This window comes from Crocodylus porosus, unplaced genomic scaffold (genome assembly GCF_001723895.1).
Source record: "Crocodylus porosus isolate Cpor-Errol unplaced genomic scaffold, CroPor_comp1, whole genome shotgun sequence".
NCBI classification, from domain to species: domain Eukaryota; kingdom Metazoa; phylum Chordata; order Crocodylia; family Crocodylidae; genus Crocodylus; species Crocodylus porosus.
In genome coordinates, this window is record NW_017728918.1 from 6,310,118 (window position 1) to 6,323,651 (window position 13,534).

At 53.5% G+C, this 13,534-nt stretch overlaps 1 protein-coding gene across 1 annotated transcript in view; it reads right to left on the reverse strand.

Annotated features, from left to right (window-relative positions):
- Positions 1-564: 564 nt before the first annotated feature.
- BLK (BLK proto-oncogene, Src family tyrosine kinase) overlaps positions 565-13,534 on the reverse strand; it is a 61,002-nt gene continuing 48,032 nt past the window's right edge. Inside the window, exons 7-13 of the mRNA XM_019537187.1 lie at positions 12,289-12,438; positions 11,453-11,605; positions 10,027-10,206; positions 9,116-9,192; positions 4,838-4,988; positions 3,122-3,253; positions 565-1,260 (exon numbers count right to left, since the gene is read on the reverse strand). Coding sequence (XP_019392732.1) covers positions 1,052-1,260; positions 3,122-3,253; positions 4,838-4,988; positions 9,116-9,192; positions 10,027-10,206; positions 11,453-11,605; positions 12,289-12,438 — 1,052 coding nt within the window. The 3' untranslated portion in view covers positions 565-1,051. The remainder of the gene's footprint in view (positions 1,261-3,121; positions 3,254-4,837; positions 4,989-9,115; positions 9,193-10,026; positions 10,207-11,452; positions 11,606-12,288; positions 12,439-13,534) is intronic.

Here is a 13,534-nt window from a genome sequence, read left to right on the forward strand (position 1 = left end):
TCTTGAACACCTGCAATGTCCCTGTTCCCCTGCCTCCCTGTTCTAACCGCGAAGAAGTTTTCCCTGGTATCCCGTCAAATTTTGGAATTTCCACTTGCTGGCAAATGCCTAAATATCAGTATTTTCTGTGGAATACAAGTTTCACCCAGGCCTGGCCCTCCAGCATGCCAAGGAAAAGGGTAAGCGTAAGGGAAATGGCTGCACAGGCAGTCAGTGTCAGGCACAACTCCTGCTCCCTGATCTTCCTTATGGGCCAAGCCCGTGGCAGCTGAGGAGGTCCGATGGGGCCAGGACGCCAGCCAGGTGTGCTCTCCTGTGCGTTGCCACCACTACCTCAAAGACCCCCCTCCCCGCTGGCTGCTGCTCCAAGCCCTGGCTGGCAGCGGAGGGGCTGGGGGCTTCCCCTGATGCACAGCTTGCCTGCGGGTTGCTCTCAGAGACTGGAGGACCCTCCCTTCTGGCTTGGGCTGGGCAGCAGCAGGGGACGCGGAGCAGTCAGAGCAGAGCTGGGGGCTGAGCAGTGCAATGGCTGCGGAGACCAAAGAGATTTAATTACAAGAGAGGGTCTGTCTATTGGGGCTCTTTATTGGTGATGGCAGGCCCCGCCAAGATGGGCAGCCCTGGAAACTGAAGTGCTCAGCTGACCTAGAGGAGACTGCAGCACTGGCAGGGGCAGGGCAAGGGACCACCCTGCTAGGCATGGACCAGGGCGGAGGGATGCAGTCCCTATGGCTTGCCATCTACCCTGCCAGGGGCTCCACGCACCCCAGCTGCAGCAATGCTGGCTGCTCTGAGCATCAGGCGCTGGGCTGGGACCTCCGTGCCAGGGGCTGAGGATTGCACTTCTCGTGGTCTCTGTGTCCTGAGTGTCCTGCCCACTCCTCTCAGACCCCCTCCCCAAAGGCACAGAAGCAAAGGGGGGGAAGCAGGTCCAGCTGAGAGGTCCATGGGGCACCGTATCAGAACAGCCTGACAGTCCCCTCCAGCCAGCATCGCGGGGACGGCCCCTCTCCTCCCGCACGCCGCCTCATGCAGGCACAGTGGCCTGGTGCTACTGCCCTGGCTCTGGCTCGTATTGCTTCTCCGTGGCCGTGTAGAAGTCCTCGAGCACGGACTGCAGGTACTCAAAGGTGGGCCGCTCCTCGGGCCTGGTCCGCCAGCACTTCAGGATGATGCTGTAGAACTCGCCGGGGCAGCAATCTGGGCAGGGCATCCGGTAGCCCCGTTCCACGTTGCGGATCACCTCCGGGTTGGTCATGCCTAGGGTGGTATTGAAGAGGGAACAGATCACTCTAGAGATACCTGGTTCAATGCATCTGCCCCCGCCACTGCTGGGGGCGGGGGTCAGGCTGCCGAGCTAGACAGACCAATATGGCACTGCTTATGTTCTCATGCTCTTGAAGTGCATCCCCCCCAGCAAGGCGAGTTCAGGAAAGGACAGGACAACTCTGCCATCCCCTCTGCCATCAGGGGCAGGGCCCCTGATGCACACTGGGCACCCACCGGCCTCACCTGAGAGCAGGACTGTCCTGCATCAAGCATGAGCCTCTATGAGAGTACCTGCCCGACACAACCGATGCAAAAATCAAGTACCTGGCCTGAGGTCATCCAACGCAGCTGGGAATTGTCCCCTGCTCCCTGCTTAGCCCTGGGCTGGATGTCATGGGAGACCCTTGCCTTGCCCATACCAGTGCCATAGTGCCCTTTGGGTCAGCTGAGGACTTCAGTTTCACTCTCCCGCTGCCCAGGATATTGTCTGATCTCCTAGGCTTTTTTAAAAGCTCCAGGAGCCCAGACCCCTGCCATGTGCACAACAGAAGAATGCCCCCCTCAGCCATGGGCTGTATAGGGCCCATGACCCATAGCCAAGCTGCTTGGATGTTCCCCCCTGGATTTCTCTCTGGAGGATATGCCCCGGCCAGGCCCTGCAATGCAGCCGTGTTGTCAGGGGGAAGGCTGTAATGTGGGTATTGCTCATAGCAGCAGTTCTGTCAACTCAGGAAAACCAGGAGCAGGATCATGTGCTTCCTATGAGCCAAGCTCTGCAAAGCTGATAAAGGCACTGACGGCGCAGCTGCAGCCTATTCGGCATTTATTGCCGCCCATGGGCCAGGCCTGGCTGCACCTATCCTTGAAGCTGCCGCTAGATCCAGCAGCCAGGGAGACCGTCTCTTGAATGACAGCATTGGGCAGAGTCAGAGTTGTGTACAAGCTTCATGCTCCTACTGCTGGGCCTGCAGGGCTGAGGCAGGGCTTGTGCAGCAGACTCCTGCAATCTGGCCCTGGTAAGTGGGTCATGGCAGGACAGCTGCCAAGCTGCAAGTGGAGGAGCTGTGTAGTTCACACGCGCGCGCGTGCACTCGTGCAGTCACGTAGGCACATGCATACACCAACACACTTCTATGTGGAGCACTTGGGATGCTGATGTGTCTATTGCCGCACAGCAGGACTCGGTCCAGCCGGTACCTTTTCAACTAGCAGCAAGCCAAGGAGCTCCCTGATGTGCTTCACTGGCCCGGGGGGTCCCGAGAGCTATTCTAGCAGCGGAGCCAAGCATGGGAAGAGCCTGGCATGCTGTAGCAGAGAGACCCACTGCTCCCTCAGGTTGCTCCTGTGAGCAGAGTATGCTTCTTGCAGTCCCAGCAATGGCCCCCACCCATGGCCGGGAACAGGGCCTGGTCTTTTTGGCAGTGGGCACTGCTGGAGGAGGCTTCACCAAGCTATGGGAGGTTTCCTCTGCAGGCAAGGAAGGGGTCACAGTGCCCAGACACTGGCCATCAGGGAGCCAAGCCAGGAATGGACATGCAAAGTCACAGCGAGGGAAGGTGGAGGAGACAACCCTGGATATTGCCAACTGCTGGGCGGGGGGTTGCTCAGGAAATAGGAGATTTGCCAGCGGCAGGAATGAGCAGGGGATGTGGAGAAAGACCACATTGACCCCCAGACCCTTCCTATAGGGCTGATGCCAGTTCATTTAGCCCCTTTGCCAGGGCAGAGTCAAGGCTCCATATCCCACAGCTCATCCCATGCCCAAAGGGGGCCCCTAGTTTGTGGTCAGTGGTTTCTCTGGGAAGCAGGAAGCACTTGGAAGCAAAGCAGGAGGGACGCCGTGCCCCCATACCTGGGTACGGGATCCTGCCATAGGTGATAATCTCTGTGAGGAGAACTCCGAAAGACCAGACGTCGGATTTGATGGTGAAAACCCCATAGTTAATTGCTTCCGGCGCTGTCCATTTGATAGGGAATTTGGCACCTGTTGGGAAGGAAAACATTAAAGGACGGCGTTGGTGGGAGACTGCTCCCTGGGCCCGGATCTTGCAGGGGGCCCTTCTGCTTGCTGCTGGGAGGGAATATTTCAGTGTATTTACCCCCCAAAAGTCTTTGCATTTAAATTCCTCCCCACCTTACTTTCGTTTCTACCCAGGAGAACTTTTGCAAACGTTTCCCCGATGCCCGATGAAGGGTGCTTGTGCCCAGAAGCTTGCAATTAAAGATTTGTTTTTTTTGCAAAACTCCAGTAGGTCTGATAAAAAAAAAATATCACCTCTGCCACAAGTCCTGATTGCTTTTTCCCCACCTTACAGAAACTCAACCCTGGAGGGCTTCGTACAGCCTAACTGCTTTTGTTCCTGCCCTTAATGCGTTTGAGAAGTAGAGACGGAGGAGCTGAGATGCATTAAGTGCAGACAGAGGAACGTGCATTACTTAACACTACAACCGAGTGAAGAGACTTTAATGCAAGCCGTTTGCAGGGAAAAACACAACCGCTGAACAGAGGGCGCTGATTTTTCTGGGATGAGCCCCCACTTCACTAGCTTGGATGTGTGTCCCTCGACAGCCATCTCAGGAAGGTGCCTCTTTTTAAAATTTTTTTATATGTAAATGGCTTTTCATTGGAACTTTTCTATTATGCTCAATGATACAATAGCACCTTTCTTGAGAAAGTAATGGTGAAATGAGGTGCTTGGGGGTTTTCTCCATTTTGTTTTTTGTTTTGTGGATTCAAACGGGTTCTCCCCCTCCCCAGAATTGGAAGTGCTCAGATTGCTTTGCGACTCCAAGCACTGCCGAAGTGCCAGATCTCAAAGCCTCTCACCAAATAGCTCTGCAGTCGTACCGAAGAACTGCTGTTTTGTTTCTCTGACTTCACCACCTCTACAATCCGAGTGAATCTACTGCACAACCGGCATCCTGGCGGATGACAAATATCTTATCGGCAGCAATTTGCTATGTCTGTCCTTCCAGTTGCAGAAATGAACCAACCTACCGGTATCCATGTGCCCTCTCGTGGCCACTTCTTGCTTGTGTTTGCCCTACCCACTGCTGTCACAGAGACTCGAGCTGGCAGCTCTGTGTACAGCAAGGGACCCCTTCCACAACTCATAAAGCTGCGCTATATTAACTGAACCAGCAGTCAGAGACGCTGCAGAACTATGGATCCAGAAATGTCTACAAATCAGTCAAGGAGAGGGCGATAAATCCAACCTCCGCTGCAAAATTCATACATTGCTCCTCTTTTTACAGCTGACCCAGCTAAAGCGCTAGGACCAATTGAATGGGTGACTGAAATCTGGATCCAGATCCAAATGCTGGTTTTCAAGGCCATTTTTATCACCTTATCGCACTTCCACTAAGGGCAGACATGGGTAGGACATTTTTTCGGTAGAGACAATTTGTCCGACAGCAGAGCCAGAGATCATAGCACGATCATCCCCTATCAATGCTGTATTTGGGTGGGAGCTCTGGGTGGGAGCAGGATTGCACCAGGGGAGAAGGCCAGTCAGAAATAGACCCCTTTGGTTTGGTGCCGCCGTAAAGCACCAGGCGTGGGACCTACCTTCCTGTGCCAGGTATTCGTTTTCTATTATCCTGGCCAAGCCAAAATCAGCAACTTTGCAGCAGAGCATCTCTGAGACGAGGATATTCGCTGCTCTCAGGTCGCGGTGGATGGAGTTCATTCTCTCGATGTATGCCATGCCTTCGGCCACCTAGGAGGGCAAGAGGGGCCACAGGGGTTGGCACAGGGATATTCATCTCACCCTCCCATTGCTGGACATTAAAGATGCCAGCAATCACCTTGTCCCTTCCTTCCCTAGCTGTACACCTTGCTGGGGTCGTTTGACCCCAGTACTCTTTCCTGCCATGGCAGGGGGTCCGACTCAATGATCTGCTCAGGTCCCTTCTGACTCTAGAAACTATGAAACTCCCCAGTAGGAGATTGCATGAGTATTCCTCAGCTGAGATCAGGGCTGCACTGTGCTAGGTGCTATAGGAGACGAACCCTTGGCTCCTACAAAGCTCTTGGACAGGACAGATGATGTGTAGCAGCAAGAGGGGACCCTCCAACGTGGGGACAATCAGTTATTGAATTCAGATCACTTGATTCCCAGCCACAGGAGCGGCCCCCCCTGCCCCTTGGATTGGAGTTGAAAGAAGATAACAGCATTTGGGGCCTGGTTAGCGTAGTTCAGCTGTGGAGTAATTCAGTAGTAGTCCTGCCCACCTGGAAATGGGCATGAATATCCTCCCAGTTCTTCCCTTCTATAAAGCACAGGCTTGCATGGCATTTGCTTGTGCCTTTGCACAGCACAGAAACCAGGAGACCCTGTATGCCATGCATGGACTCAGCTGCCTTGCATGCCACTTTTTTTGGGGTTGTTGTTGCTCTCGTCCCCCATGGCTTTACTGGCATGTCCTTAACTGTGGTGCTCCTCAGGGCAGTATTGGCGAGCATTACTGGGAGCAGTTTTTACTGGCCCCAAACTGCTCTAAGCTGGGAGGCAAGACTATGGCTGAATTACTCCACACCTGAGCTATTTTAACCAGGTCCCAAATTGAAGCAAGTCCGTGCTGCAGGGAGGAGTCCGGGGAAACGGGGTGCTTTGAAGAGGAGGCTGATGGGATGAAAGTAGGGCTCTGCAAGAACGATCAGTGTTTTCACATGCCCAGCAGCCAGGGCACCAGGATTTTCCATGCCATGTAGTTTCTCATCAACCCCTAGCTTGCATGTGGTTTTAAACAGGATACTCACACATACTTTCCAAAAATGTATTTCACCCTCTATCAACACCCTTTCAGCGTGAGTGCAGCTCGTCTGAGTGGAAAATGGAAGAACTGATGTCACTTCCTGTCCTGATGTTAATGAGATAGCTCTAGACCCATGGTTTCCTTTCAGCCTGCGTGTGCAGCGGGGACTGACCACAGGATGAATGCAATCGATGTAGCCCTTGCTAATTTTAACTCTGGGTGACGCTCTTGGCTGCGAAGCACGCCCAGTATGTGTGCTATTACCCTGGGATGTGATGTAATCAAAACGCCGTTGGTAAACATATTGCAAAACAGCTATGCCTTTGCTCCACCCAAGGGGTGATTAGAAACCCCCTATGTTACAGCAACTCTACATTGAAGAGAGGTCTGTAGTGACAGATAGGTGCCTGGGTCATGGTCTGGAGTGAAAGGCTTCCACGTGGCCTAGGGACGTCACCCTGGAAAGGGTCTTCAGGTCCGTCCCTCTGCATCGAGCATGACCATCCTCAGCGGGGGCAGATGACAGAACAAGGAGCAATGGGCTCAAGTTGCAGCACGGGACATTTAGGATGGATGCTAGGACAACTTTCACTAGGAGGGTGGTGAAGCACTGGAGCAGGTTACCCAGACAGGTGTTGGCATCTCCATCCTTGGGGGTTTTGAAGACCCGGCTGGACAAAGCCTTGGCTGGGATGATGTAGTTGGAGCTGGTTCTGCTTGGAGCAGGGGTTGGACAGGATGCGATCACCTGAGGTCCCTTCCAACCTTCATTTTCTATGATTTGCAGGCAACCATTTGTTCATAAAGGGCCCAAACAACTTTTACTCCCCCCATAAGACACCATATAAACTCCCTTACAACCCGTCACAGGTAAAGAGCATGTAAACAGCAGCAGAGACAAGGGCACCCCCAATGCCCTGCCACTGCAGCGGCATGGGAATCGTGGGCTAATATGCATGTGGGCGATCCTGAGAAGGGGCCCACACCCTGCCCTGCCAATAAGGCACTGCAGAGGAGAGGGGCTGCCATACTCAGCTGCCCCAGTACCACAGGCAACTGGTGCCTCCTGAGTCTGGGGGAGCACCGGATCACTGATGGGGGGTCCCCCAATGGATGATTGACAACTGGGGGGGCGGGTTCCCCAGTGGCCAATTGCCGAGCCAGCAGTGAAACTGGAAGTGCATGTCCACCGGCACTTCCAGCTTCGCGGCTGGTGCTTCCGGGGGGTTCATGGCTGATCTAGGGGGTGCACGTGCACCTGCTACGCATCGCCAATGCCCACCACCCAATATGCTCTTTATCCTGGATGCATCCAAGTATTTATATAGCCCGGGGAGCATCTGGAGGCTCAAAGGTGACTCCAAACAAGACTGCAGCCACATGTACTGCCCTGGGTGGAAGGTGAAAGTCGGCTGCAGGCTCTGCAGGTCCTCGCTACTGGGTTTTTGTGGGCATCTAGACCCCAGCCTGGGTACTCACTGTCAAGCTGCAGTTAATTGTGGGTGCAAAAGATCACCCAGGCAGGCTGCTATTTTTGGAGTGCAGCCCATGAGAGGGGCCTCATTGAACATGGTGTCAGCCCACCACAAAAGGAGCGCTCTGCCTCTCCATTCACCACGTGCAAGATGCCTATTCATGTAAAACTGTCCCTGCCTTTTAGGCCAAAGCACCTCACTTAAACAGGGAGCTCCTGGTCTTCTGTGGAGCACCCCCCCGAAGGCATACGGCAGCCCCATCCCTCCATCACACCAGACCAATCGCCAGCAAATCTGTTGCTACGTACTGAGTTCCCCCCTCCTCCCCCTACTCAGAGACCACCCCCTTGCTTGCATGTGCTTTTAAACAAGATACTCCCTTTTCTCAGTGGAAACTTCTTTCCAGTTAGCCCCACACGTCTTTCTCAAGAATGTGGAGTCCAACCGACCTGGCACTTGTCCCACCTGCTCTGAAGTAACCCACACCTGTTTTCTCCTGCGAGGCAGGAGTTTGGTGCATAGTTTGGAAAGCATGAGGGACACTCCTTGAAGGAAAAACCCTTCTTAGGAGTAGAAGCCTCATCTTCCAAACAAGTCCCTTGCACCCTGGTGGAGGCCTGGCTTCAGCGGAGTTTGCTAGGGTGAACGCGGTCCCACATCTTTATCCTCAGGACTGTGAATCTAACCACAGGTGATTTCTTTTGCGTTACAGAAAAGAAATAGCTGGCAGCCGGTGAAGCTGCAGCTGCTGCCTGTAATCTATCAGAGATATCAAAGGTAGAGCTGCAGACTGGGTGTTATCAGTAGTAAAGAGGAAATGACCTGAGAAGCCCCCCTGGCAGAGGATAAAAATAGCTATCGGGGCTGTTGCATAGAGGTATCTCAATCATTTTGCTTCAGGGCAAGCTACGAAGCAAATGGTTCTGCTGGGTCAGCTTGGGCTGGCTCAGGAAGAGCGGCTCCCAGATCCGTTCATTATTTAAAACCCGAGCTGAATGGTAGCTGCGTTCTCTAGAGGAGGGTTGTGTTAGATACAGTATAATTGCATGCAATTAAGCACTGCTTCCCCAGACTCTTTTCCAGCCAGGGAATGAGACGAGTTCACTTCCGTGCTGATTGCAGACTCTGTGTGAGACTTGCTAAAGTGATTCACATCTGCCTCACTCTGTTCCTAGCGAAATACAGCTCCTATTGACCCTGGCAGCCCTCATAGCCACAGGGCTTTGGCCACCATTGCTTTACCCGTGGCAGTTTTGGGTGTGATGTGTGGTGTTGTGTCAGGGTTGAGCATCGTTTTACTATAAGGTTAGACATTGGATTTGTCTGGGGTGGTTTAGATAGGGACGATCCTGCTTCGGATGAGGGGGTTGGACTAAATGACCTCTGGAGGTCCCTTCCAGCCTGACTTACCAATGGGCATTTATACACATGCTCTGGAAGTGGAGGGGGGACATGACCGCTTTAATTAGAGCGGCTCTAGAGCGGCTGAATGCACCTGCATAGGCTGCTTCCCTTCCCGCTGCCAAAAGTCAGGCACCCCCCCTGCATTTGCATCTTGGATAGCACTGCCCCATCTTCTCGACCCCACATCACTGTGCCCATTCATCACTGACCTGGGCCGACATGTCAATCAGTTTCGCAAGAGACAACTGGCTTCCTTCGTCGGTCTTCAGATAATCCAGCAAGCATCCTAGGAGGAAAGAATAAGAACCCCAGTGTCCTCTTGAGTCATGGGATCTGCTTGAAAGCCACCCAGTTTTTCCTTGCCCATTTTCTGTTGTTTCCCTATCAAAAATATGTAGACCCGCCTTACTTCCCAGTAGATCTGAGTAACTTCAGGAGTCCTGTTTTGTGGAGCTGCGGGGCAGAAACAACCCCCAGAAAAGTCTCCTATTCCCCTTCATATTTTGTATAGGTCTGTTTGCAAAGGTCATGGCTTTCTTATCTCAGAGGGTCATAGCCATTAGGGATCACAGTCACAACTGTGTTTGAGTAGGAGCTGAATTATGGTATGAAAGGGATTGCACAGCACAGAAATGCAGAGCGGCAAAGGTCATCAGGTCTAGTCCCCTGTGGTCACAGAGGAAGGAGGGTGAACAAAGAAAGGAAACTGAGACTAGAAAGAGCCACCTCTTCTCCCCAGCTCAGCCTTATTTTCACACACACAGACGGTGGTGATGTCGCCTGTCATCGAACCTGTCCCCAAAACACCCACTGGCTTCACAAAACCCCACGATATTGCCATCTCCCCCCTCCCACACACATGCATGAGACTGTCCCAGTGATGCTTGACCTCTCTCCAGTGGCAGGAAGCCCAGGAGAGCAGAGTTTGGGAAGACTTATCTTCTTGAGAAAAGACCTTGTGGGTTTTTTCATCCGCCTCCCAGCTGAGGCATGATTGCCCTTTACATTACCTGCTCTCAACCTGGGATAGTCAAGAGGCCCAAGCACCGGCCTCCCCTTTTACAGACCTGAACCTGATCCAAAATGTCTACAAGGAATAAGGCTGGGTGAGGCTATTTACCATTGGCCATGAACTCTGTCACGATGTAGACCGGCTGCTTGGTGACCACAGCATACAACCGGACCAGCTTGTCATGTTGGAGCCTCTTCATGAGGTTTGCCTCAGCCAGGAAGGCATCCGGGGACATGCTGCCTTCCTTCAGGGTCTTCACAGCCACCTTTACGTTGCTCTTGTAATAGCCTGCCGAAAGAGAAGAAGGAGGGCCCTGTGATTAGAGTACTTTCCCACATCGATGGAAACCGAAATTCAATCCCTTCCTGTGAGCCTGGGAAACCATTTCATCCTTCTCTGCCTCATTTCCCCTGCCGACTTGTCATGGGGGGTGGTCTGGGGAGAAGCCCAGCAGTGACGATGAGGCGGTCAGAGGCTGTGAGGAAGAGTTGAAGGGCCACGGGCAATGACATAATCCCAGTGAGGGACAAGCCGAATAGACAAACCTATCAATCAATGGGCCAAGAGTCAAGAGCAATCCTGCCTCGGGGTGGATGGGGATTAGCAATGAAGTCCAGCTAGCAGGTGGGCGATCCCCGTTCCACCCAAGATGGTGCCCACCTTGGGAGGACGTGGAGAAAGGCCATCTTCTTTGATGGGGCCTCTCTGAAGGCAGAGTAGAGGTGGGAGGCTATTTAGGCATGAACTTTCTGGAGGGGCAGTGGTGGAGGAAGGCAGTGGTAAGGTATTGCTTCTTTCTAGTTTGCCAGAGAGCACTGGGGGGAAGCTAGCCCTAGGAGGTGGTTTGGGGGCCATTCCAGAAGACGGAGACAGGGCTGGAGTTGAGGAAATGTTTCTTTGCCAAGGACCTGGCGTGGATCTTGTGTGTCCTGCTGAAGAATACGGCAGTGAGCGGCATGAAGATACCAAACTCCAAGGGAGAGGAAAAGCGGGTGGTAAATCTACAGGCCAGGGCGGGATGAGCCTCTCGACAGCATGCAGGCCCTGGATTGTGTGTTCATCACCGTGGCATCAGCATCCCTCATTGAAAGGAGCTGGACATTTGCAATCAAGGGGGAGGGTGAACCTGTTGCACAGTCCTGGCCATCACTTCAGTCCCTGCATCTCATAGTAGCAAGCAAACATGAAGGAGTGGAAGAGGAGGTGGAGATAAGGAGTTATGGGGATGCGTGCCCCCGGCCTCCCTCAGTGGAGGTGCATACAGTATTCCTCAAGCCACAGGGTTGCCTGGGCCCAAACTCCGGTCCCCGTTGGAAAGTGTGCATGGGGAGGTAGGTGCCGGCATGCCTGTGTGGGTCTCCACCAAAAGCCAGGCTGTGCTACAAAGCCACAGTAAAGACCTCATTCACACACCCTGCCACGGGCAATGGCTGGAAGTCGTGATGCTCCTGGGGAAATAAGGTGTCTGCTTCTCCTGGACCATGTGCTGCTCTCCCAGACTTACCCCACTGGGAGCAGAGATCACTGCACTTACCCATCCACACTTCCCCAAACTGCCCGGCACCAAGTTTCTTCACGAGTTTCAAGGACTCCCGTGGGATCTCCCATTCATCCTGTGCCCAGGGTCTCTGGGGAATCAGTGATGCGCATGGGACCGTCAACTTCTGGCAAAGACCATCTCCCTTGGCTGCAGGTGGAGAAAAGACCTTTCAGGTCACTGGGAAGAGCCGAAACCTCAGCCCCTCACCTAGGCCAAGCCACGGTGCTGGACACGCGTGCAAAGGGTAAGTCAACTTTTTTCTTGGAACAAGTCCATCACCATCCCAGCCAGACGACCTCAACCTCATGGCTCTGAGCATTGTGGTCTGCATTCACCACCAAGGAACAGCCCAGGGGATCCATGCATTAGCCCGTCCTCAGCCACATCCCTGCTACAGTCTGCTCATGCCCCCCACTCCTGCAGAAATAATTTCTGTGCAGGATGGAGGTCACACCTGCCAACATCCCTCTCTCCAGCAGCCAGCCCCTTCCAGCTCTCCTACCTGGATGGTGGTCACAGAGGTGGTGGCTGGCTTTGCCCCTCCTGTACTTGGGGGTGGAGATGTGCCTGAAGGACACAGGACTGAAAAGGCAGGTTCACCCTGCTTATGGCTTTGGGCGGTGGGGGGCGTCGAAGAGAAGGGCATGCGCACCATGGACTGCTGGCTGACTCAAGCCTCTATGGCCTTCCTTGTACATCGCTTCTTGCTTTTATTGCCCCCTCTATCAGGCATGGCCACCCTGGCCATTTCTGCCCCGAGGAATGTCCTGCAGCCTCCCCCTGCCAGCCAGTGAGTCTACGCTCATCGTCAGGGAAGGCGGGAGACTTACTGCAGTAATAATGGATGAGCTGAGGCAGCGAGGAGAAGGTGGTCCTTGGGGAGATGTAGTACCCCCCGCCGTCCAGGGTGCGGATCCTGTAGTGTTTGATGATATCACCGCTGGTAGCATCATTGTCTCTCACAGAAAGGGAATAGGCACCTGGAGGATAAAGAAGAGGAAAACCCCGATTACTGGTGTGTCGGGGGCACTACTAGACGATGAGATGCTATGCTTCATCTATACCTCAGTCTGCTGTGTAGACTGTGTGGGGCAATGTGAAATCTGGGACACTGCCCACCCCTCCCTGCTGCTGCAGGCAAAGGTGGAGGCAGGGTGGCTTGCTATTACTATTCAGGCAGGTAAGGGAGTCAATGGCTTGTTAATGCCCCATTATTCTTTACTTCACAGGTGTTAATAATCCCCATTTTAACCATCCTTCCACTAATCAAGTGAACCACAATTTTGCTACCTGCTAGGACTTCCTATTTCACGGCTCCTGCAGCTCTGCCTACCTCCCCCGGACACTTGTTTTAGTTTTCACTGGCCAGCCGGGACCGGCCTCTGAAATCTGGAGCTGTCCTGGCCAAACTGGGATGCGTGGTCACACTAGCTATGAGAAGTGCAGCCTGTGAACATTTGGGTGCAGGTCACAGTGAAGGACTGTGTCCCAGGTCGCTGGGCTACTTCAGCCCACCTGCAGAGACGCTTAGCCTTTGCCAAACTGGCTCCTGCTACTGGGACACCAGCAATCCTGTGACCAGCACCAGGCACTTCAGAGTAAGCGGGGACGGCTGCTGTCATCGGAAGCTGTTGTGTGTCTTATAAATCATCAGCATACTCCAGGGAGCAAAAGATTTCCTTGCCTCTTAGACACAGGGCTGAGGTTCTGGACAACGGGGCTCTGTTACACGCTCCCAGTGGGATGGATGCTATCTTGGGGGGCAGCAGAGCCTGGTTTCTGGCCCTGTTCCCTGTAGCTTTGCCGCACCATACATTTAATAATGATTGCATTAAAGAGATGCACAGCTTTGGGAACCCTACCTTCCACGATAGCATCCATTTCACTGAACCACGCTCCTCAAGGCTCACTCCCATATATCTTTCCTTCGTAGGTTCTCAGTGGGCCAGCACCATGAGGTGGATGCTTTGGACCATGCCAGGCCCATGGCTTAGAGATTAAAGCATGCTGAGAGCAGGTTCAGGTCCCATCAGGTTTGGTGAAGCCTCAAAGTGGCTATTGGGCTAAGTCTCCCAC